Below are 26,255 nucleotides of genomic sequence, written 5' to 3'. Positions count from 1 at the left end.
ACCACCAGCACTGTCTTCCTTCCAACACTGCATCCGCAGTCTCCCTCAATACCCTGTCCGCACAGCTGCCCTACATCTGCGGGCGCCCCCCCCCCCCCCGCACACTACATCTTCTGCTGTCTGACACCACTGCTCCAATTCATCCGCCAGCACTCCTGTCACCACAGCAGCCCTTCATCCTTATAGCCGAAGCCTCCCTGCACACTGCAGTCACACTGCACCCTGCCTGCACTGCACTGTAAACAAACAGCCCCCCCAGGCAGTTCTGTGCATCTCTGGTGGCCGTGTTCAGGGTGACAGGGTGTTCCCCTCCCCGGGACAAGGACTTGGCTGCTCGTGGCCCCCCGTCGCTGCTGAGGAGCTGATGCAGAGCATCGCAGAGCCCGTAGGACGGAAGAACATGCGCAAGAGCACCCAGGCATCGGGGGAAGCGCTGGGAATAATTCCGTGTTCAAACTCCTCTGCCTTTTGGGCCCCTCCCACGGCTGCAGGGCCACTGAAAACACACAGCATTCAAATGAATGGCTGCAGGTTACCCAAAGAACTTGGACACGTGCATTAACCAGCTGAGCTACCTCGCATGGTTTCTGTCCTGAATGTTGCACTTGGATCTCAGCAGCAGGTGGGGAACAGTTTGCACCCGCACTTCCTGGAAGTGTCACAGGTGACCATGAGCCAGGGTCACACTGAAGGGTTGTCTGCATGTCTGTGACACCCCCAGAGGCGGATCTGTGTGTGAGGCCTTGTCCAGGATTGTCACTTCATAAACTCAGGACAGCAGAGGCCTCTTTCACCACAGCCCCTGTTGAACACCATCACGGCTTGTAGGAAGGAAGTAAACAACCACTTCCGGGACACAGGGGGCACTGCTGGGCACAACTTGTGACTTCAAGATTAATGAGCTGTATCTTGGCCACTAAAAGATAATGTGTAAATTAGAAATGTAATAGCTGTGGATGGCTCAAGGCTGTCATCTTGTGTTCAGAGAAGAACTGCAGGACAAACGCCTCCAGCCTTGCAGGGCACATTGCTCTTCTGTATGAACACCGCAGAGTAAACACCTCGTCCCACTGGGACCTCTGACAAAAAGATCGCTCTGTGCATCACAACCCGTGTAAATATACAATTAGATGCAACAACTGCTAAAGTTGTGAGTTGACCATACACACCACAGCAGAGGGTCTCCAGCATACAACACTCATTATCATATTTTTTAATATGTCCATTTAGCTCTTCCCCTGCCAGTCTGAGTACTCCCCTCATGAGATTCCTAAATAAACAGGGTGTGGTCGGATGTGTAAGGTGGGATGTGTCACTAGAGTGGAGCAAGGACGGGAAGGAAATGAAATGAAGATAAAACTGAAGTTGTGACGCCCCTGTCTGTGATCTGCTTTACTCCTCTCCATATCTCTTCTGTCCTGAAGGTTGGATTACTGCGCCCTCACCGGTTCATGCTGCGAAGACCTCGTCTCTGTCCTGGTAACAAACACATCTCTCACAGAGCTCTTCCTGGTCGGCAATGAGCTGCGAGACAGTGGAGTGAAGAAGTTGTGTGAAGGCCTAAAACATCCTGACTGCAAACTACAGACACTGAGGTACAGAGCTGTGCAGTTCTTATCACGTCATTGATTTCTAAAATATACATTGTAGGTTGGGCTCACACATATATTTTATAATGTTTTGGAAAAGGCACATCCGTTCCATAACTATACAATATGTGCAATAAGTGAGGTTTGTGAAGTGGGTTATCCAACTCCGAGAACTGAGTTTGGAACAAGCCCCCCTCTAATGGCGCAGAAGGTTGCACTTCAAAGCTTGTTTTTCAGATATTTGGAGTAAAATGTCAACAACAGCGCAGATCTGCCCATAACTGCCCGGGCACCTTCTCCAACTAGACGCTCGGCCCATTAACAGATCCACTGCTGGCCTTAAACTTCCATAGCCATACAGGGCCAGGCAAGCGGGCCTTGCGCGACTTGGTAAATTTCATTCTAGGTTTTGGTTCACCCTGCGTCTTCTTGCGAGGCACAAAGGCGATGCGAAGCCTTAATAAATTTGGGCCTAAGGGTTGAACGCTACAAAGGTCCCCCGAGGACTCTATGAAAGATCTTAAAGCTCTCCACTCTCATCTAAAGGTGGCTGTTGCAAGCTTCTTTTCAAACCATCCTGTAAAAATAACAATATGTCTGGAGCTGATGCTATTGCTGCAGAAATGGATCTTGAGGGGCAACAAGAACTAAAGCACGACCGCTGGCGATTGTACGCTTTGTTTATGGAGGTCCTTCTGGTTCTTCTGGGAGCCTGTAAGGACTCCGTTACTAAGAACCAGATGCTGTTCCTAAGAGAGCTTTAGCCTCAAGAGGGACTTGTGTGTCATAGGGGAATGATGCTCACAGGCCATGTAGTGCACAGGGCATGTACCCCAGCTGCCTGAGGCTCCTACACTTGTGAGGAGTTTCTGATGGTGAGCGTTGTTGAGGCTCAGAAATAGATCCTCCTGAGAGGCCCCCCACCTTTGAGAGATCTCCTGGAATACTGCTGGGCTTGATACAGAACACGGAAATACCCCGCGCATGTAATCTGCCTGAAGGTGGATGACTCCCCTGATAACGACTGCCCTCAGGGGCAATAGATGGTGCTGAGATTGGAGTCAAATCCTGATTTAGAGAAGAAGAGGAAGAAGAGACCGAGACACAGCTGCATTCCACACTGTTGTCATCGGTTGAAAGGACTACAGGGTTGGTATACGGGGGTTGAACCCATTTCTAGGGAGTCCACCCACCATGCCAAGAGCTCCGGAATTGCATTTGTCACAGGAATCATATACCTGTAACTTTTCTGCTGAGGCATCCAACGATTCAGGGTATGAAGGATGACATCCCTTGGCGGCGGCGAGGCCATGGAACAATATTTAGAGTTACTGCTTACGGGAAAGAAAGAAACCAAGAAACTGTACTTAGTTATTGAAAAAGAATATGAATCTGAAGAACTTACGGCTCTAGCGAAGCAAAAGAGATTCTTACTGTATCCCTCCTGAACCTGCTGCCATTGCCTTGCTGGCGCTTTCAATCCTACTGATAGGTCTCTTAGGTGACTCCGAAGACTCTTTCTCCTCGTCTCTGGGAAGAAGACACAGCCTGTAGTGGTGTCAAAAACCTCTCCAAAATACTCCAGATTCTGGGATGGCGCCAGGTGGAAATTTGGCCAATTGATAGTAAATCTTACGCTCTGTAAAGTCTGAATTGTGATCTGAGTCCTTCTGAGAACCTGTTCCTTGGTTAAGGCCTGGGTCAACAAATTGTCCAGATAAGGATGGACGGTAATTGTCTGAGATTTTAGTAATTTCAGAACTGGAGCAAGAACCTTCGTAAACACCCTGAAATCTTGAGGCCGAAAGGTCATACTTGGACCTGTCAGTGCTGTCTGTCCATGGCAAAACCAAGGCATTTCTGATGGGACGGTGCTCCGGGAACATGCAGGCATGCATTCTATTTTGGTCAGGAGAGCTCCCTACCCAATTAATGAAATCACCTGCTGAAGAAGGTTCATTTTTAAAAGTACCTTCCAGATAAAGGTATTGAGAAAACAGAGATCGATGATCATTCTGTAGTCTCTCAAGTTCTTTCTCACTATGAATACAGGGGAATAACATCCTCTCCTCCTTTCTCGAGAAGGGACAGGAATTATGACTCTCATCTTGATGAGGAAGAAGATGGAGTCATGAAGAGCTTCCCTTCTCTCTGGAACCGATGGCCATGGAGTAGGGACGAAATGAGGTTCCTGGAAGTGAGGAGAAACCTCTATTGCTTACCCTTCTGAAACGATGTGGAGATCCCGAGTGTCTGTAAGCGATTCTCTCCATCTCTGCTGGATTAATAAGTGAGGTTTGTGAAGTGGGGGTACCCAAGCCTGAGAACTGAGTTTGGAACAAGCCCCCCTAATGGTGCAGAAGGGCACAGTTTAGAGCTTGTTTTTCAGGTATTTGGAGTAAATTGTTAACAACGGCGCAGATCTGCCCATAACTGCCCTGGCACCTTCTCCCACTAGAAGCTTCGCCCATTAACAGATCTGCTGCTGGCCTTAAACTTCCATATTAGTGATGGACATGGACAGAACAGTGAGGAAAGAACATCTGACCGTATATAGTCAGGAGCGTAACTTGAAGGGGGTGTAGGAGGTGGAACACGTCGTTAATCATCCCTTAAAGTCCCGTCTCAGCCTCTTGACAGCCCAATGACAGCTGGTCATAACTGTCATATGACAACACTGCTGGAAGTGTGATGTATCCATGTGTGAGTGTGTCTGTGCAGCTGTGTGTGTCGGTGTGTACCTGTGAGACAGATTGTGTGCAGGTCTGTGAGACAGAATATGTGTAGGTCTGTGAGACAGAATATGTATAGGTCTGTGAGACAGAATGTGTGTAGGTCTGTGAGACAGAATATGTATAGGTCTGTGAGACAGAATGTGTGTAGGTCTGTGAGACAGAATGTGTGTAAGTCTGTGAGACAGAGTGTATAGGTCTGTGAGACAGAATATGTGTAGGTCTGTGAGACAGAATATGTATAGGTCTGTGAGACAGAATGTATGTAGGTTTGTGAGACAGAATGTGTGTAAGTCTGTGAGACAGTGTGTATAGGTCTGTGAGACAGAATGTGTGCATGCCTGTGAGACAGAATGTGGGTAGGTCTGTGGGACAGAATGAGTGTATGTCTGTGAGACGTGTGTAGGTCAGTGAAACAGAGTGTGTGTATGTCTGTGAGACTGAATGTGGGTAGGTCTGTGAGTGTGTGCACGCATGTCTGTATATATATATATTTAGACATTTGCCACCATCCTGGATTAAAAGGCATTAAAAGTGCTTTAGACAGTTCTTTTTAAGTAGCCTCCTGCTGAGAGAGCTGGGTGTGTCCCTTTGAAAGGTCTCTTTGCAGTTTTGTGAAATATCACAATATCTCCAAGTGAGGAAGTGCCCTACATGTATCCCGGCTTCTGGAACTATTTTACACAGCTCTGGCTGGATAAAGATCTTTTGTGTGTAGAATGGATTTGTATCGATGAAAGTAGCAATCTGCAGGAAAATACAAAGAATATAAACTACAATCCCAGCTTTCCTGTGAGCAGATTGTGTGATCCTAAGTGATGCTTTCATTGCACTGATGGATGGGAGAGGGGTGTTTCTTTGATGTCTTTATTGACAGTTTGAATATTTTCTCTTTACAAATCTGGTTTTGTTTTGAGAAGCAGTAAAAAACCAGGTCAGAGAAAGATTAGAGAGCATTATATTTGCATCATCTACAAAGTATACAAATCATAGATAGACAGGCAAATAATACTGCCAACCCTACATTCATATTATTTGTAATACACAGATAACGAAATTAGTTAAAGTGTGCGTGCAATATGTACAGCCCAAGATCTAGTCCTGCTTATACCTTATTCTCTTTGAGAATGCATCCACTGGTCAAGGGGGCTCAGATCCTTCCCCCCTTACGTTTATAAAGTGCAGTCTTTGAACTATAGAGAAAACCTCCCTTGCCACTGTTGAAAGGACGGTGCCTACGTGTCCAACCAAACTGAGGCAATGCAAGTCCACAGCACTGCCATAGCGATGAACATCAAGGCCCCCCTCCCCTCAATTCAAGATCAGGGTCCACACCCACCCACCCAATACCACCCAATATCCACCCAATACCATCAATCAACGGGTGAGATCCAGAGTGTTATTAACTATCTTCCCTAAAAATGCAACCTCAATAAATGTAATGCAGGGCATGTACCAAACATGTGGACTAAATCTGCTGCATAACATTGACACCGTGGCCAGTTGACCCACTCCGCGCCCCTCCCCTTTGGCAATCTTTGCCGGGGTAAAATATAAGTCAAAGACTGTCTTCTAGTGCTGTGGTTGCAGCCCGAAGAGCATAGCACAGCACAGCCTAGCTCTAGGGAGTCATGAAAGCTATCTTCATCTAACCCAAGCTTTGCCTGCCACTTGACATTACACTACTCAAGATCATCTGGTGCCCGTTTGCTGATCATATATTACATTGATCGAAAGTCTTCCCAACCCCCGATGAAGATCTTTAAGTGGTATCCTCTTGAACCTAGCCGGTCCCCCTGTTTTTTTGGTTAAGAAGCTGCAAATTTCAGATGTTTAAAAAACTCATTTTAATTCAGGTCAAACTTAATCCTGAGTTCAATCAATGAAACAAACCTCTGATCTTGAAAAAAGTCTCCCAATCTGCATAGTGCCAGCTTCTCCCATCTAGTAAAACAAGTGTCCTGGAGCGATTGAGGAACTGAGGGATTCTTTTGGAGCTGGGTGTGCCAGTTGCATCTCCCAATGCCAATCTTCTTTCTTGGTTCGGTCCACTTTTTGTAGGCAGCTCCCAAGACCTTAACCCTGACATTCTTGTAGTAGCTGGGCTCTAGCGGTCTTAGCAGGAATCCTTGGCTTATGATCCCATTGACTATAAATGGCACGCCCCATGTGGACTCTGGTGTTTAATCCCTATTACTCAGAAGGACCCACATATTTTGCAGAGCTGCAGCTAGATGGTAATTTGTAAAGTTCGGGAGGCCCCTCTTTCTCTAGATAAGGTTCAAAATGTAGTTGCCCTCCTGGTGTTACCAAAGGACCATATGAATCTAGACACAAGAGTATTGTCAAACTCAAGCATGCTAGATCTGAAGAGGTATAAAATCTTTGGTAAGAGCAGCATTTTTACGATGTTACAGTGGCCGACTATAGACGAATGATGGTTATGCCAACGCGCAACATCCAGTTATGCTTGACTAAAATAGGATTCATATTATTCATAACCACCTGATCAAGTTTTGCCCCTATCTTTATCCCCAAGTAAAACACCTGCTCTGCCACCCTTGGGTCTTGGGTAACTACAAGATGCTTCACTACCAACTGCGCTGTTTGTCGGTTCAGGGAATAGCCGGAGATCTTTCCGCTGCTTGCTCCACTATCTGCGTAGTGACCATTGGATCCGCCAATGCAACTAAGATATCGGCTGCGTAGGCTGGAGTTTTAGTCACAAAGCCCTGAGACCCTTGACCCTGCTCCAGGCAGGTCGCTCCCCACGCCACAACAGCACCACCTGTTGTGCCTGTTTTCCTTGCTCACTGCTGCTGCCGCAAGTTCGAGGTCCTCCTCCACCCGCAGGCTACCACCTGCGCCTCATCCCTGGTGGCCAGTGGTTGGTCGTAGGTTTGCTTGTACTGTATTGCTTCTGTTTTTTATTGTTTAATTGTTTCGTTTTTCCTCCTTTCCGCTTTTTATTCTGTGCTCGGTGCCTTTTTTTGCCTTCTGTTCTCTCGCCGTTCCTGCCCCCATTTTTCCCGCCGCTGGGTGCCCTGTGGCCCCCCCGCTTTGTACTGTATTGCTTCTGTTTTTATATTGTTTAATTGTTTCGTTTTCCTCCTTCCCCTTGTATTCTGCGCCCTGCGCCCCTTTTGCCTTCTGTTCCCTCGCTGTTCCTGCCCCTGTTGTTTCCACCGCTGCGTCCCCTGTGGCCTCGACCCCCCGCTCAACCATTTGTCCACTCCCTCCTCGCTGCTGCTCCTCCCTCCCCTTCTTATGGCAGCCACTGCGCGATGAGGAGAGCGACCCTTGACCCTGCTCCAGGCAGGTCGCTCCCCACGCCGCAAGAGCATCACCTGTTGTGCCCGTGTTCCTTGCTTGCTGCCACTGCCACTGCAGTGAGTTTGAGGCCCTCCTCCACCCGCAGGCTACCACCTTTGCCTCATCCCTAGTGGCCCCTTTTTGTCTTCTGTTCCCTCGCCGTTCCTGCCCCCGTTTTTCCCGCCACTGTGTCCCCTGTGGCCCGCCCCCCTGCTTTGTACTGTATTGCTTCTGTTTTTATATTGTCTAATTGTTTTGTTTTTCCTCCTTCCCCTTGTAATCTGCGCTCTGTGCCCCTTTTGCCTTCTGTTCCCTCGCAGTTCCTCGCCCCCCGTTCTTCCTGCCGCTGCGTCCTCTGCAGCCCCGCCCCACGCTCGCCCATTCATCCACTCCCTCCTCCCAGCTGCTCCTCCCTCCCACCTCCCCTTCTTATGGCGGCCGCTGCGCGGTGAGGAGAGCGACCCTTGACCCTGCTCCAGGCAGGTCGCTCCCAACGCCGCAACAGCACCACCTGTTGTGCCCGTGTTCCTTGCTCGCTGCGGCTACCACCTGCACCTCATCCCTGGTGGCCAGTGGTCGGCCGTAGTGTTGTATGGCGTTTTAGTTTCCGAATGAATTTTCCCAATTCATGCCCTTATATAGGTACAATTCGTGTTGCCCTTATATAGGCATAGAAATCAAGCCCTTATTTAGGCATAGCCCATGCTACCCAAATACAGGCATGGCTACTTCCATCCGTTCACCAAAACGTCACAACGATTTCTTCGAAAACCAGACTCTTAAGCAGAAGGGACTTCCCCTAGCCTGGATGTTGATTTCTCCAAAAACTCATTTATTATGCATGAACACCTTCAATGTATAAATATACCTTCACTTGCTATTGCAAAGCACGGTGTGGTTCGGTGCAGATCGACTGCCTACTTGCCCGATGCACCTCGCTACAGCAAGTGCCGAAGGAAGCCGACTCTCCAGCTGACGCACTGATCGGAAGCTGTCCTCCTCTGCTGAGATTCCAGCTCCAGTGTTTCTGACTCCCCTTGCGGGGTGTTGGGAAATCGAGTCCGAGACAGAGACACCAAACCTCCTTCATTCTAAGGTATGGTACTGATTAGAACCTAGAGAAACCTTTGGCAATCCTTGGCAAAAACTAAACCTATGCTAAAGACCATACTTACCTCTTCCCTCGTACTAGACTTAGGTTAGGAACACTGGGGTAGGCGTATTTTAGAAGCACCAGTTGAGTATTTTAGCCCGTGTTATTTATGTATGTATTTTTATATGTCATAGCACTAGACAATGCTAATATAGTATTATTTTATATTACTGTTTACGCTGTACGCATTATACTTTGCATTCTGTTTAACATTTGTAGCAGTTCACCTCTCTTGCATGATAAAGAAGACTGTTCAATAAACCCTTTTATTGAAACAGCCGTCTCTCTCTATTTTCTCTGCAAACTCTGTAGAAACGAAGCATGCACGATTGACTGAGTAAAATAGTTATCTATTGTTTCCACGACTCAGAAGATGCTTGTTCCAGTCCTAGGGAAACAAAGTTGTCATGTTTATGCGGTTGTCAGAAACTAATCCCTTCTTGTGTATTCGAGAAGGTTTCTAGTGACCTCTGAGCTAGCTGGCACTCACAATTAAGTTTAGTATACTCAATAGAGGCATACTGAGCTCAGTCCTATGTCAAATATATAGTGTATATTATTCCAATGCGCACAGCCTATTGGGAATATAGGAACTACACTACAGTAGGTTTGCTTGTACTGTATTGCTTCTGTTTTTTATTGTTTATTTGTTTTGTTTTTCCTCCTTTCCCCTTTGTATTCTATGCCCTGTGCCCCTTTTTGCCTTCTGTTCCCTCGCCGTTCCTGCCCCTGTTTTTCCCGCCGCTTCATCCCCTGCGACCTCACCCCCTGCTTTGTACTGTACTGCTTCTGTTTTTATATTGTTTAATTGTTTCCTTTTTCCTCCTTCCCCTTGTATTTTGTGGCCTGTGCCCCTTTTGCCATCTGTTCCCTCACCGTTCCTGCCCCCGTTCTTCCCGCCACTGCGTCCCCTGTGACCCCACCCCCACGCGCCCATTCGTCCACTCCCTCCTCCCAGCTGCCCCTCCCTCCCACCTCCCCTTCTTATGGTAGGCGCTGCGAGGTGAGGAGAGCGACCCTTGACCCTGCTCCAGGCAGGTCGCTCCCCACGCCGCAACAGTACCACCTGTTGTGCCCGTGTTCCTTGCTCGCTGCTGCTGCCACTGCTGCGAGTTCGAGGCCCTCCTCCACCCGCAGACTACCACCTGCGCCTCATCCCTGGTGGCCAGTGGTTGGCCGTAGGTTTGCTTGTACTGTATTGCTTCTGTTTTTATTGTTTAATTGGACCATTTTTCCTCCTTTCCCCTTTGTATTCTGTGCCCTGTACCACTTTTGCCTTCTGTTCCCTCGCTGTTCCTGCCCCCGTTATTCCCGCTGCTGTGTCCCCAGTGGCCCCGCCACCTGCTTTGTACTGTACTGTGTCTGTTGTTATATTGTTTAATTGTTTCTCCTCCTTCCCCCTTGTATTCTGCGCCCTGTGCCCCTTTTGTCTTCTGTTCCCTCACCGCTCCTGACCCCGTTCTTCCCGTCGCTGCATCCCCTGTGGCCCCGCTTCCCACTCGTCCATTCATCCACTCCCTCCTCCCAGCTGCTCCTACCTCCCACCTCCCCTTCATATGGCGGCCGCTGCTCAGCCACGCCGCTGGCGCGCCGAAGGCCCGCCTATGGCAAGCTTGTCTGCGCCTGGACTGCGCCCAGCGCCAGAACCCCTGTCTCCGCGAACACCACAACACCCGACGCCGCTATGATGCCAGCACCCTCCACGCACTCAACACCGGACAATCACACACCTGCTTCCTGGCCACCCCGAAGTGCACCCAAGGACCCTTCTCCTGTCGGAACTGCAGCTTCACCAGCATCCGATCCACCAAGCCACCCACCGTGAAAGAATGCAACCACCTCAGATGCATCCTTCTCAACACCCGCTCTGCCCGCAAACACACCATGGAACTCTGGGACCTACTCGACTCCACCTCCCCAGACATCACCTTCCTGATGGAGACCTGGATGAACCCCTCCTCGGCATCCGACATCGCCTTAGCCATCCCGGGCGGCTACAAGATTGCCCGCAGGGACCGCACCAACGGAACAGGAGGAGGAATCGCCATCGTCCACAGGAACACTCTCAGAGTCTTGACCAACACCGACGACACCCTCAGCACCGCCGAACACCTGCACTTCCAGATCCACACTAATCCCAACACCACCCTCAGAGGAACTCTCATCTACAGATCCCCCCGGACCCCGGCCACAGTTCAGCGACTCCATCGCCGACTTCATCAGTACACACGCCCTCACCTCCACAGACTACATCCTCCTCGGGGACCTGAACTTTCACCTCGAGAACAACAACGACACCAACTCCACCACCTTGATCGACAACCTCGGACTCAGACAGATCGTCACAACACCCACCTACTCTGACGGCCACACACTTGACCCCATCTTCTCCGCAAGCTCCCATGTCTCGTTCAGCCACTCCACCGAACTCCATGGGGCCGACCATGGCAGCATCCACTTCACCTTCCGGAAACCCACCACGCACAACGCACCCAACAGATTCCTCGCCGCTGTTGGAGCAAAGTCACCGAAGACCACTGACCACAACACTGCCGCCTGCAACCTCAGACAGTGGATCGACAACTGCGCCAATACCCTCACCCCAATCAAGAAAACCTCCAACAGACTCACCACAAAGAAAGCCAGCTGGTTCACCGAGGACCTCCAGGCCTCCAATCAAACTTGCAGAAAACTAGAGAAGACATTGCACTGTGAACAGACACCGGACAACTACACAGTCCACAAGAACACCATGCGCCAACACCTTCACCTCATCAGATCCGCCAAAAGGGCCTCCTTCAAAGACCGCCTAGATGACAACGCACACAAGAGCAAATAGCTCTTCAACATCGTGAAGGAACTCTCCAACCCCAGCTCCAACACCAACGACATCCCACCTTCGCAAGACTTGTGCGACTCCCTTGTCACCTTCTTCCATCGCAAGATCGCAGACATCCACGACAGCTTCAACATCATGACCTCCCCGATAGCCACTGAGACCCCCATCCCCACGGCCACCATCCACACCGATCCCCATGCTCTCCTGGACCAACATATCCACTCCGGATCTCCGTCAGACCCATGCCCACACCACATCTTCAACAAAGCCAGCACCACCATCGCACCTCACCTCCGGAAAGCCATCAACATCTCTTTCGAGACAGCAACCTTACCGGAGAGCTGGAAGCACGCCGAGATCAACGCCCTACTCAAAAAACCCAAGGCTCACCCTAAGGACCTCAAGAACTTCAGGCCCATCTCCCTGCTCCCGTTCCCAGCGAAGGTCATCGAGAAGACCGTCAACAGACAACTGACCCGCTACCTCGAGGAGAACAGCATCCTGGACCCGTCCCAGTATGGGTTCCACAGCAACCACAGCACCGAAACTGCCCTCATCGCCGCCACTGACGACATCAGGGCCCCGCTGGACAACGGTAAAACCGCGGCCCTCATCCTCCTGGACCTCTCAGCCGCCTTCGACACTGTCTGCCACCGCACCCTATGCACACGCCTCCAAGACGCAGGGATCCAAGACAAGGCTCTGGACTGGACCACATCCTTCCTCTCCGGCAGAACCCAGAGCATCCGCCTCCCCCTTTCTGCTCCGAAGCCACCGAGATCATCTGCGGTGTACCCCAGGGCTCATCCCTCAGCCTGACATTGTTCAACATCTACATGGCACTGCTCGCCCACGTCGCCCGACTGCATGACCTCAACATCATCTCCTACATCGACGACACCCAGCTGATCCTATCCCTCACCAAGGACCCCCTCACTGCCAAAACCAACTTCCACGAAGGAATGAAAGTCGTGGCCGAGTGGATGAAGAACAGCCGCCTGAAGCTAAACTCGGAAAAGACAGAAGTCCTGATCCTCGGCTCTACCCCCTAGGCCTGGGACAACTCCTGGTGGCCGACCATACTGGGAACAGCACCGACACTCAACGACCATGCACGCAACCTTGGGTTCATCCTTGACTCTACTCTGTCCATGACAAAGCAGGTCAACGCTGTCTCGTCCTCCTGCTTCAACACCCTCCACATGCTCCGCAAGATCTACAGGTGGATCTCCACCGAAACAAGAAGAACGGTCACCCAGGCCCTCGTAAGCAGCAGGTTGGACTACGGAAATGCCCTCTACGCAGGAGCCTGGGCCAAACTCCTGAAACAACTACAACGTATTAAGAACACCTCTACACGCCTGGTCCTCGACATCCCCCGCTGCAGCCACATCACACTCCACCTGAAAGACCTTCACTGGCTCCCCGTCAACAAGAGTATCACCTTCAAGCTCCTCACCCACGCACACAAGGCACTCCACGACACCGGACCGGCATACCTCAACAGACGTCTCACCTTCTACACACCCAACCGCCAGCTCCGCTCCGCCGACCCCTGCATCCGAAGAGCGACCTCCGGCGGCAGATCGTTCTCCCACCTCGCCGCCAAGACCTGGAACACCCTCCCCATCCTTCTACAGCAGACCCAGGACCTGCTAACCTTCAGAAGACTACTCAAGACCTGGCTATTCGAGCAGTAGCAGCATCCCCCCCTCCAGTGCCTTTAGACCCCCACGGGTGAGTAGCACGCTTTACAAATGTTCTGATTGATTGATTGAGACGGAACAGGAACTACGGCTGTGTTGGCTTCAAGCTTACGGATAAAAGGATCTCTATAGATAACAAATAACAGGGGTGAGCAGGGACACCCTTGCCCTTTTTCCTCTCTCAATGTCTATTAGCTCTGACTGGTTTCCCGTAGTTTGGAACCTAGCCACTGGGCGTCTATATAGTGCTTGTTTTGCTTTTATGAAGCCCATTCCAAATCCAATCGATTCATACATTCCCACAAATTATCCATCATTGCAGAGGAGTCTGTTCATAGAGAAGAGTCAGTCTGTCCATTGAGAGGGGTCTGTCCATAGAGATTACTCTGTTCATAGAGAGGAATCTGTCCAGAGAGAGTAGATTGTCAGTAAAGAGGAGTCTGTCCTTAGACAAGAGTTTGTCCGCAGAGAGGAATCTGTATATAGAGAGCAGAGTGTCCACAGAAAGGAGTCTGTCCATAGAGAGGAGTCTGCCCATAGAGAGGAGTCTGCTCATAGAGCGGAGTCTATTTATAGAGAGGAGTCTGTCTATAGAGAGAAGTCTGTCTATAAAGAGGAGTCTATCCATAGAGAGAAGTCTGCCCATTGAGAGGGGTCTTTTCATAGAGGGGGAGTCTGTCCACAGAGAGGAGTCTGCTATAGAGATGAGTTAGTCTATCCATAAAGAGGAGTCTCTCTGTAGAGAGAAGTCTGTCGGTAGAGAGGAGTCTATCCATAGAGGGGAGTCTGTCCGTAGAGAAGAATCTGTCCAGAGAGAGTTGTCTGTGCATAGAGAGGGTTCTGTTCATAGAGAGGAGCCACTCCATAGAGCTAAGTCTGGCCATAGAGAGGAGCCTGTTCAGAGAGAGAAGTCTGTTCTTAACGAGGAGTCGGACCGTAGTGAGAAGTCTGCCCAAAGAGAGGGGTCTGTTCTTAGAGACAAGTCAGTCTGCCAATAGAGAGGAGTCTGTCCATAGAAAGATGTTCTCTTCGTAGAGAAGAGTCTGTCCATAGGGAGGAGAGTGTCCATAGAGAGAAGTCTGTTTATATAGAGAAGTCTGTCCACAGAGAGGAGTCAGTTTATAGAGAGAAAACTGTTCTTAGAGAGAAGTCTGTTCATAGAGAGAAGTGTTTTTGTAGCGGCGAGTCTGTCGTAGCGAGAGGTTTGTCCACAGAGAGTGGTCTGTCCAAAGAGAGACATCTGTAAGTCTGTCCACTGAGGGGTGTCTGTCAACAGAGAGGAGTCAGCTCATAGAGAGGAGTCTGTCTATAGAGAGAAGTCTGTCCATAGAAAAAAGTCTGTTCATAGTGTGGAGTCTGTCCGTATTGAGAAATCTGTCCTAAGAGAAGGGTATGTCCATAGAACAGAGTCTGTTGAAAGAGAGCAGTTTGTTCCTAGAGAGGAGTCAGTCTGCCATAGAAAGGAGTCTGTCCATAGAAAGGAGTCTGTCCATAGAAAGGAGTCTTTCCATAGAGAGGAGTCGGTTCATAGAGAGAAGATTGTTTGTAGAGAGGAACCTGTCCGTAGACAAGAGTCTGTCCACAGAGAGGGATCTGTGCTTAGAGACGAGATTGTCACACAGAGAGGAGTCTGTCCCCAGCAAGGAGCCTGTACATAAGAGAGGAGTCTGTTCATAGAAAGGAGTCTGTTCATAGAAAGGAGTCAGTCCATATAGAGATGTCTGTCCACAGAGAGGGGTCTGGTCATAGAGAGAAGTCTGTTCATAGAGAGGAGCCTGTCTGTCCATAAAGAGGGTTCTGACCAAATAAAGGGGTCTCATTATAGAGCGGTGGCTGCCTGTAGTGAGAGGTTTGTACATAGAGAGGGGTCTGTCCATATATCAGAGTTGGTTCATAGAAAGGAGTCTGTTCCTAGAGACGAGTCAGTCTGTCTATAAAGAGGAGTTTGTCTGTAGAGAGAAGTTTGTTCGTAGAGAGGAGTCTGTTCATAGCGAGAGGTTTGTAAACAGAGAGTGGCCTGTCCATAGAGAGACGTCTGTAAGTCTGTCCATTGAGAGGTGTCTATAAACAGAGAGGAGTCAGTTCATAGAGAGGAGTCTGTCTATAGAAAGAGGTCTTTCCATAGAAAAAAAGTCTGTTCATAGTGAGGAGTCTGTCCGTACTGAGAAATTTGTCCTAAGAGAAGGGTATGTCCATAGAACAGAGTCTGTTGATAGAGAGCAGTCTGTTCATAGAGACGAGTCAGTCTGTCCATAGAAAGGAGTCTGTCCATAGAAAGGAGTCTGTTCATAGAGATGAGTCAGTCTGTCAATAGAAAGGAGTCTGTCCATAGAGAGGAGTCTGTCCATAGAGAGGAGTCTGTCCATAGAGAAAAGATTGTTTGTAGAGAGGAGTCTGTTCATAGACAAGAGTCTGTCCACAGAGAGGAGTCTGTACATAGACAGGAGAGTGTCCACAGAGAGGAGTCTGTCCATAGCAAGGAGCCTATTTATAAGAGAGGAGTCTATTCATAGAGAGGAGTCTATTCATAGAGAGGTGTCTGCCTGTTGTGAGAACTTTGTACATTGAGAGGGGTCTGTCCATATATCAAAGTCTGTTCATAGACAGGAGTCTGTTCCTAGAGGCAAGTCAGTCTGTCCATAAAGAGGAGTCTGTCTGTAGAGAGAAGTCTGTTCATAGAGAAAGCTGATGTGAGTAGCAAGGACCCCATGACAAATTGCTAGTACAATTCCTAGGACAGGGTAATACACAATGAAAAATAAATTTCTAGGCAACTTAATTATATCACTATGATTTCTGTATGTAATATTAATAAACTCAGTGTAACAACCAGGGTATAAGAAATCAAAGATTTAATGTCAGTTAATCAATGCCCTATTAATAGCAATTCTAAGTAAAAAATTCAAATTCATTTGCATTTTAAAAGCATCACGATCTTGGTTGTTTTATACATGGTTGACATAAATGGAATCACAGTTAAAAACCAAAAAGTGGTAGAATAATGAATCTTCGACGTGCGTTTCGGAGCAAAGTACACCTTCGTCAGGAAATGCCACAATAACCTGAAAATAATAAAAAATAAACTTAGATACAATTCATATTGATAAATTACATGGTTTAGTGTTCATCATTCCTTACTCGAGGTTACACTGAGAAGAACACTCTATTTAACTCTCTTCGTTTACAATGATGACTGCCGTCACTTAAACCAACTAACTCAAGGAAAATGAAAAGAGAGAAAGAATGGATACGTGGAGTACGAGATGAAATATAGAAGTAGATAAAAGCTAAACATACCACTTCTATCTGTTTGCCACCAAAGTGTTTACCATTCCTATTCAAGGATTTACTTTATATGTATAAGCAACTGGCATGGGGCTCGCTGAAAGTGGGGTTCCCCGTGTTTTCTATTCTGTGGATAAAAACTCTAACAATACATTAGCGAATTGTCATGGCATGTCATGGCAGTCAAACTAGATGCCATACATGGGTGTCTAAGTCCCATCAGGGACCACTTCCAGTCCCTAACGGACACCCACTGTCCGCTCCATGTTCTCCAACAATCCATGGCTGACATCGCTGGAGTCATGACTCTGAGCCAAGAACAACTGTCTAGTCAGAGTGGCTCCAGCGATGTCAGCCGGGAGTTGGGACACATAAGCATAAGGAGAATGATGGAGAGCTTGGAGCGGATACAGGCGGAAAGAATGTTTGCCACGGCTGCACACCAGCGAGAGGTAGCTGTGTCCTACCATCCCTTGCAGACCCTCATCATGGCATTACCACCACAAGGCCTGGCACGGATGAATGCTGCTGCTACCACTCCATCCACATCTCCGCTGCCTGAAGTGTCAGTGCCACACAGTGTGGCAGACATTCCACCTCCGGCCCCTGATGTGTCACTGCCACACTGTGATGCAGACAGAACACCACCACCATCATGTGTGGCACCTGACACATCAGAGGACGATGATAATGACAAATCCGGCTTTGTGCTCAGAATGAAGTGGCAGCATTCATCTCCGCCATATGGCCAGTTTCAGCTTGGTTCCTCACTCTGCATCATGCCTTGGAATAACACCTCCCACTGTCCCCCGATACACCCAGTGACACTCACCTTGGACCTCGACATGGACTGCCATATTTTGTCTGGTTACCAATGACACAGCAATCACACTGCAGACTGAAGTCTTGCACTTCCGCTGAACTTGTCAATCCCTAAAGGACTCTGGCTGACCCTCCAAGGGGCAACAATGTGAAGTGGGGTTTGCATGGCCCTGTAATGCTCCAGCTTCAACACAACCACTGAATGTGAATTACCATTCTAATTCACACAGATGTGTCATGGCTATGATCAATCAAGTATGTAAGTATGGATGAATGTAGGGACGGTGATTCAACAAAAAGGTACTCCCTGGGTAATGCTATCAATGCGCATGTATGGCAGTGACCCAGATAGGCAGTGAGACACATATTGAATACAAGTGAAGGTGCGTAGACTTTATTAGCATATTCGTGTCAGTACGGGCAAGATATGTGCCACAACATGCAGACTAATGCAGCAGTATGTCAGAATGAGGAATGTTGCCAATTACCGCTGTCTACTCCGGGGAAGTGCCTCACCTTTCACAGGTGTGTGTTATGCCGCGTTGTTGTCAGCTCATGTAGTCGGAGTCCAGGCGAATGAAGCCATGTCCACTGTGTCATGGGATATGGGACCAGATCTCCAAGATGCAACAAGGTGTCGGGACATGTGCAATGGTTTCAAATCAGTTGTGGCTGCAGGTACCTAGTTATTCTTCCAGGAAAGCGATTGCAGCTTCATAGGCCATCATTTACAACATGAGGTCGTTGTCGACTTCATCAAACAGGACGGCGAGTCCATCCATTAGCAGGTCCGGACAGATGTGCTGCGTCCACCCCCTTTCACCAATTAGCACTACAGCCCAAAAGAGGAGCAGTTCAATGAGGTCACTGCACAGGAGATTTGTACAATCTCCCAGGTCCATTTGCCAGCATGTATGCCAATTAGCAAGGCATCCCATAAAAAGGTATCACGGTGACACTACTGGTCGTGTGCCAACAGGGGGCACACACACATGTCAAAATCCAGTTCATCTACCATCATGTTGGATAGGCAGACATCCATGCACCCCTCGAATATGCACAATCGACAATGCAACACAGGCTGAACGCAGGTGACGTTGGCAAGGCGGAAGCTTAGCCGGTAACTGATCCGCAGCACTGCCAATGGCAGTGCCCCCAGTAAATGCAGCATTCGTGCATGGCACAGTTCCACGTGACAGAGGTTGTGCATGTGTCCAAGATGTTCTGCCATTGCGTTAGTGGCTCTTGTTAAAGCGGCACTGTTCTGACCTGTGCCAGTTCTGTGGATGACATGCCACGTCTCAGCTCAAGTTATAGATATTCCTTTCTTAGCTGTAGTGAACCAAATCAGCAACACTTACTCAATGGGCAACAGATTCCCCAGTTTTGAACACATGATCAAGCTAAAAAAGTATTTAACATCGGTTATTCGCAAAGTCCGCCCTGTACCCCTAAGTATAAGGGATGATTTGAAAGTTTTGCTAGAATCCCTTAATTCTGAAGGCATTATTGCTAAAACGGATTCTTCTTAGTGGGTTTCTCCGGTCGTTTTGACCAGAAAACGCTCAGGAGATCTGAGATTATGTGTGGATTTGAAGTCACTAAATCAGACCATACTTGTGGACTGTCACCCCCTTCCACGCTTATAAGAAATGATGGTCAACATTGGAGGGGCTAAGTTTTTCTCCACAATAGATCTCCATTCTGCTTATCACCAAATACCACTAAATCCAGAATCTCAATCCTTAACTATTTTTGCTACTCCTTTTGGAGCGTGCATGTTTGTATTTGTTAAAAGCATGTTTCCTATTGGTTAACAAAAACTATTTGAAAGGCACATTGCATAAGATAAGCTGATATTTTGAAAAGTCAAGCGCACTTGCTTTTTGGAGTAGCAACAGTGTGTGCTGAACTTGTGACCTGTGTGCTCAGTTGACTGTTCCATGAACTGTTACTATGGTAACAGGCAGTAAGCCTGTTGGGGGTAGGGTTCAAACTTATGTCAATTTGAAAGAGTTGAAATGTGTAACCAATAGAAATGTGTGTTATCTTTTTAATTAATGTGGGAAGCAATGTGATTTGATATTTACATGTATATGTGTGCAGAATGAGAGGGAAAGTTTGCCATTTGTTGGTTTTGCTAAGAGTATTGCAGTACAGACATTCTGTATAAGAAAATCTGGTGTGTGACTGACATACTTCTTAGTCTACACATCAATTTGAAAGGTGAGTTATTAATTTGTGAGGGGTTGTATGTGGTGCCTTTGTTTTTAATAAGAGTAATGTGTTTCTCCTGCTAAAAGTCCAGGGAGTAGTGTTGCTTGTCTAGAATCACATTGTGAGTCTGTGTGCATTTGGTAACCATTGTGACAGAAGCATTTGGGTACTTCATGTCTTTGTATACACATAACTGCTTAAAAACCTATCCTGTTCTCAAGTTTTGATAGAATTAGAAGCCAGTCATGGCTTATGCATTTGGAAAATGAGTCAGGCTTTGACACTAAAGTGCAGTACTGAAATATGTAGAATGTGTGCAGTTACTTTACCTCTTCCAGAGTAGTTAATGTGTTTTGGTAAAGTACAGGGGATAGTGTTACTTGTCTAGAATCACACTGTGAGTCTGTGTGCATTTGGGCAACCATTGTGAGAGAAGCATTTGGTTACATCGTGTATTTGCTGACAGATAACTGTTTTAAAACCTGTCATGTTGTCAAGTTTTAGTAGCATTAGAATCCAGTCATTGCTTATGCATTCATAAAATGAGTCGGGTTTTGACGCTAAAGTGCAGTACTGAAATATGTAGATTGTGTGTAGTCTCCTTACCCTTCCAGAGTAGTGACTGTGTTTCGGTAAAGTCCAAGGGATAGTGTTGCTTGTCTAGAATCACCCTGTGAATCTGTGTGCATTTGGGCAACCATTGTGAGAGAAGCATTTGGTAACATCATGTATTTGCTGACAGATAACTGCTTTAAAACCTGTCATGTTGTCAAGTTTTTGTAGCATTAGAAGCCAGTCATTGCTTATGTATTCACAAAATGAGTCAGGCTTTCACAGTAGTGTGCAGTACTTAAATATGTAGAATGTGTGCAGTTACCTTACCCCTTCCAGACAACTAAATGTGTCTTGGTAAAGTACAAGGGATAGTGTTGCTTGTCTAGAATCACACTGTGAGTCTGTGTGCATTTGGGAACCACTGTGAGAGAAGCATTTAGGTACTTCATGTCTTTGCATAGACATAACTGCTTAAAAAACATTCCTGTTCTCAAGTGTTGGTACAATCAGAAGGCAATCATTGCTTATGCATTTGGAAAGTGCAGTACTGAAATATGTAGAATGTGTGCAGTTACCTTATCCCTTCCAGACTAGTGAATGTGTTTTGGTAAAGTACAAGGGATAGTTGGTTGTCTAGAATCACACTGTGAGTCTGTGTGTATTTGGGCAACTATTGTGAGAAAAGCATTTGGTAAAATCATGTATTTGCTGACAGATAACTGTTTAAAAATCTGTCATGTAGTGAAGTTTTAGTAGCATTAGAATCCAGTCATTGCTTATGCAATTGCAAAATGAGTCAGGCTTTCACAGTAGTGTGCAGTATTGAAATATGTAGAAGGTGTGCAGTCACCATACTCCTTCCAGACTAATGAATGTGTCTTTGTAAAGTACAAGGGATAGTTTTGCTTGTCTAGAATCACACTGTGAGTCTGTGTGCATTTGGGCAACCATTGTGAAAGAAGCATTTGGTTACTTCATGTCTTTGCTGAGACATAACGGCTTAAAAACTTAACCTGTTGTCAAGTTTCAGTAGTATTAGAACCCAGTCATTGCTTATGCATTCGCAGAATGAGTCAGGCATTCACACTAGAGTGCAGTAGTGAAATATGTAGAATGTATGCAGTCATCTTACCCCTTCCAGTCTAGTGAGTTTCTCCTGCTAAAGTCCAGGGAATAGTCTTGCTTATCTAGAATCACACTGTTAGTCTCTGTGCACTTGTGCAAGAATTCTAACAGAACCATGTGGTTACTTCATCTGTTTCCTGACACATAACTGCTTAAAAACCTACTCCCCTTGCACTCTTCTTGTGACCAATTCAGCACCATGAAATAATCCATTCACTGCGTCAAAACCCAATCACTTATATTCACCCTGGCACTCTCCTTGCAGTACTCTAATCATTCAGTCAGTACCCAAGTACTCATGCAGTGAGCCAGGCCTTAGCACATGGACTGCTTCAAACCCCTATTCACTATGCATGCAGTCCTCTAAGCATCTACAGAGTTGTATTTCACACCTTCATTCCCCCAGTCAGTATTCATGCACTTCCAGCAAACACCCTGTCACTCCCCTTGCACTCCTCCAGTGACCCATCCAGCACCATGAACTACTCCCTTCACTGCGCCAAAACCCAACCACTTATAAATTCACCCAGGCACTCTCCTTGCAGTAGTCTAATCATTCAGTCAGTACCCAAGTACGCATGCACTGACCCAGGCCTTAGCACATGGACTGCTTCAAATGCCTATCCACTATGCATGCAGTCCTCTAACCACCTACACATTTGTCTTTCACACCTTCAATTCCCCAGTCAGTATCTATAAATTCCAACAAACACCCTGTCACTCCCCTTGCACTCTTCTAGTGACTCATTTAGCACCATGTACTAATCCATTCAATGCACCAAAACCCAAACACTTATAAATAAACCCAGGCACTCTGCTTGCAGTACTCTAATCATTCAGTCAGTACCGAAGTACTCATGCACTGACCCAGGCCTTAGCACATGGACTGCTTCAAACACATATACACTATGCATGAAGTCCTCTAACCACCTACACACTTCTCTTTCACACCTTCAATTCCCCAGTCAATATCCATACACATTCCAGCAGACACACTGTCACTCCCCTTGCACTCCTCTAGTGACCCATTCAGCACCATCTACTAATCCATTCACTGAGCAAAAACCCAAACACTTATAAATTCACAAAGGCACTTACCTTGCAGTACTCTAATCATACCATCAGTGCGTAAGTACTCATATAATGTCTTAGGGCTTAACACAAACACTGGTAGGAACCTTTGTCTATTACACATGCAGATCTGTAATCACCTATACAGTTATGTATACACCTTGAATTAAAATTTCAATTAGTAATGAGAAAAGAAAGTGGTTAAATGGTTTTTATATAGAATGTGTTTGTATAATAATTGAAAAGTATAATTTATAAATGTATTACAATACCTTTATTTATGTTTATTTTTTACAGATATTGTTTATCATCATTACAATAAAGTTATCATGCCTGAAAAATCAAGAAAGAGAAAAGAAATGTTAAAGGACACTTATGCGAAGAAAATTCAACAACAAGTATTGGATGACCAATATCATGTGGCTAAAAAGAAAAAGTGAATCTGGTAAGACAACAAAAACATTCGTTAACCCGTTCTGTGCCCATTACGAGCTGGACTCGTCATGGAGCACAGTCGCGATGTGCCCATGACGAGTCCAGCTCGTCATGAGGCATTCCCTGGGGAATCCCTCTGGTGCGGGCACCAGAGGGATTCCCTTTAATTGAAAATAGCCTCAGGCGCTGGGGAAGAGCTTCCCCAGCTCCCGAGGCCCCCCCCTGCTTTCCGTGTAATGACGATCGGCGCGCACGTCGCGTCGACGTCATTACACTGAAACTGAAACTAAAATGAGCCAAGAGGCTCATTTCAGTTTCACTTTCTACGTGCTCAGGGGGCTATCTCAGCCCCCTGAGCACGTAGAAAGACGGGAGAGGTATCGTTGGAAAGGGGAGAATCTCCCCTTTCCAATGGTACCCCTCCACAGTGGATCCCTGCTTGGGGATCAACAAAGGAGGGCGAGACCCAAGCAGTGATCCACCCACTAGATATCAGGGAGGGGGGAGCGGGCCCCTTGGGCAAGGGCCTTTGCTCCCCCCTAATTATTTTGGCTCAATGGAGTATTTTTGCCCCCCCTGGGGGGAAGATGGGGGCATTAGCCCCCATATGCCCCCCCGGGGGGGCAAAAAGCCCACTAGACACCAGGGAATTTTTACAAAAATAAAAATAGGGGTGGGGGCTGCCCAAAACGGGCAGGCCCATGCCCCTAATTTGCCCCTTCGGGGGGGCAGAAAGCCCACTATACACCAGGGATTTGTTTTGAGGTTTTTTTTAGGGTGTGGGCTGCCTGAAACGGGCATGCCAATGCCCCCACCCACCTGCCACCATTACAGCCTTTCTGCCCCCCCTGGGGGGCAGATGGGGCATTGGCCCCCAATCTGCCACCCCGGGGGGGGGGCAAAAAGCCCACTAGACACCAGGGATTTGTTTTTAGTTTTTTTTTAGGGTAAGGGCTGCCCGAAATGGGCACGCCAATGCCCCACCCACCCGCCATCATTACAGCCCGGGGGGGCAGATGGGGCATTGGCCCCTAATCTGCCCCTTCGGGGGGGGGCGGAAAGCCCACTTGACGCCAGGGATTTTTTTCGCGCACTTTTATTTAGGGTGATTGATTTTGTTTAGGGCGGAGGCTGCCCGAAACCGGCACGCCAATGCCCCCACCCCCAACAACCATTACAGCCTTTCTGCCCCCCCCCGGGGGGCAGATGGGGCAGTAGCCCCCAATCTGCCCCCCCCCAGAGGGGCAGAAAGCCCACTATCCACCAGGGATTTTTTCTGCGCAATTGTTTTTAGGGTGTGGGCTGCCAGAAACGGGCATGCCAATGCCTCCACCCCCCCCCCTAGGAGGCAGATGGGAGCTGTAGCCCTCAATCTGACCCCCCCTGGGGGGCACAGAATGCCCACTAGAAACAATGGATGTTTTTGTTTTATTAGTGTAGAGGTAGGGGCTCCCCAAAATGGGCATGACAATACCCCCACCCCACCCCCAGAGAAATTCCAGTCTTTCTGCCCCCCCGGGAGGGCAGATGGTGGCAGTAGCCCCTGATCTGCCCCCTGTGGGGGCAAAAAGCCCACTAGGCACCAGCGAGTACGCAGGCTTTTTTAATGCGTGGGGGTGGGGCTGCCCAAAATGGTCATACCAATGCCCCCACCCCCAAAAAAAATAGCTACAGTCTTTCTGCCCCTTTAGGGGCATATCGGGATGAAACCCCCTTCCCCGATTACCCACCAGGGCAGCAGAAAGCCCACTGGGCTCCGAATTTCTTTTAGCAATGTGCATACCTGTGGATTTTGGGCCCTAGCGCAGTTGGCACGTAGGCAAACCTAGCAAACCTGTACATTTTTGAAAGCTAGACACCGAGGGGAATCCAGGATGGGGTGACTTGACTGGCTCTCACCAGGTTCTGTTACCCAGAATCCATTGCAAACCTAAAAATGTGTCCAAAATAACAAATTTTCCTCACATTTCTGTGGTGGAAAGTTCTGGAATCTGCGTGGGTCCACAAAATTCCACCCTCCCCGTATTCCCCAAAGTCTTCCGAGAAAAATGGTACCTCACTTGCGTGGGTAGGCCTAGTGCGCACGTCAGGCAAGGGCCCAAAGCCTATTGAGGAGACATCAAAATTACCTATCACAAAACAACCTGGTTTTGCAAAGGGGGTCCAATGAATTTTTGGCCCCGGGCTTGGCGGCCATCTAGGGAAACCTACCAAACCCACACATTTCTGAAAACTAGACACCCGGGGGAATCCAGGGAGGTATGGCTTGCGTGGATCCCCCAACGTTTCCTTACCCAGAATGCCCTGCAAACCTCAAATTTAGCTGAAAAAATCACCTTTTTCACACATTTTTGTGTGGGAAAGTTGTGGCATCACCGGGCTGACACAAATTTCCTACCACCCAGCTTTTCCCCGAGTCTCCCGATAAAAACGGTGCCTCACTCGGGTGGGAGGCCCAAGTACCCGCGACAGGCAAGGGCCCACAACGTAGTGAGGCAACATGAAAATTGCCTATCTCAAAATGACCTGGTTTTGCAAGGGGGGTCACTTGGGTTTTTGGCCCGGTGCTCGGCGGCCACCTAGGGAAACCTACCAAACCCACACATTTCTGAAAACTAGACACCCGGGGATTCCAGGGAGGTATGGCTTGCGTGGATCCCCCAACGTTTCCTTACCCAGAATTCCCTGCAAACCTCAAATGAGCTGAAAAAATCAAATTTTTCACACATTTTTGTGTGGGAAAGTTGTGGCATCACTGGTCTGACACAAATTTCCTACCACCCAGCGTTCCCCCGGATCTCCCGATAAAAACGGTGCCTCACTCGTGTGGGAGGCCCAAGTACCCACGACAGGCAAGGGTCCAAAACGTAGTGCACCTCAACAGGCAAGGGTCCTAAACATAGTGCCCCTCACTACGTTTTGGACCCATGCCGTGGCGGGTCCTTAGGCCTCCCACACGAGTGAGGCACTGTTTTTATCGGGAGACCCGGGGGAACGCTGGGTGGTAGGAAATTTGTGTCAGCCCAGTGATGCCACAACTTTCCCACACAAAAATGTGTAAAAAAGGTGATTGTTTCAGCTAAATTTGAGGTTTGCAGGGCATACTAGGTAAGGAAACGTTGGGGGATCCACGCAAGCCATACCTCCCTGGAATCCCCTGGGTGTCTAGTTTTCAGAAATATGTGGGTTTGGTAGGTTTCCCTAGGTGTCGGCCGAGCACCGGGCCAAAAACCCAAGTGACCCCACTTGCAAAACCAGGTCATTTTGAGATAGGGAATTTTCATGTCGCCTCACTACGTTTTGGGCCCTTGCCTGTCGCGGGTACTTGGGACTCCCACACGAGTGAGGCACCGTTTTTATCGGGAGACACGGGATAACGCTGGGTGGTAGGAAATTTGTGTCAGCCCAGTGATG

General features: G+C 48.1%; 1 protein-coding gene across 4 annotated transcripts in view; it reads left to right on the top strand.

Moving 5' to 3' along the window:
* LOC146808616 (NACHT, LRR and PYD domains-containing protein 12-like) overlaps positions 1-26,255 on the top strand; it is a 493,486-nt gene that overhangs the window by 367,831 nt on the left and 99,400 nt on the right. For 2 of the 4 annotated variants that reach the window (XM_085623628.1, XM_085623629.1), the window contains one exon: positions 1,425-1,595. The exons of 1 other annotated variant lie outside the window; for it this stretch is intronic. In XM_085623628.1, coding sequence (XP_085479754.1) covers positions 1,425-1,595 — 171 coding nt within the window. Of the gene's footprint in view, positions 1-1,424; positions 1,596-22,703; positions 22,802-26,255 lie in introns of those variants that run through there. One more of the 4 variants, XM_085623631.1, reaches the window with a different exon arrangement.

Source organism: Triturus cristatus, chromosome 8, assembly GCF_964204655.1.
Source record: "Triturus cristatus chromosome 8, aTriCri1.1, whole genome shotgun sequence".
Taxonomy (NCBI): Eukaryota; Metazoa; Chordata; class Amphibia; order Caudata; family Salamandridae; genus Triturus; species Triturus cristatus.
Note: the sequence above shows the minus strand (reverse complement) of the source record. Positions and strands in the feature narration are given on the sequence as shown.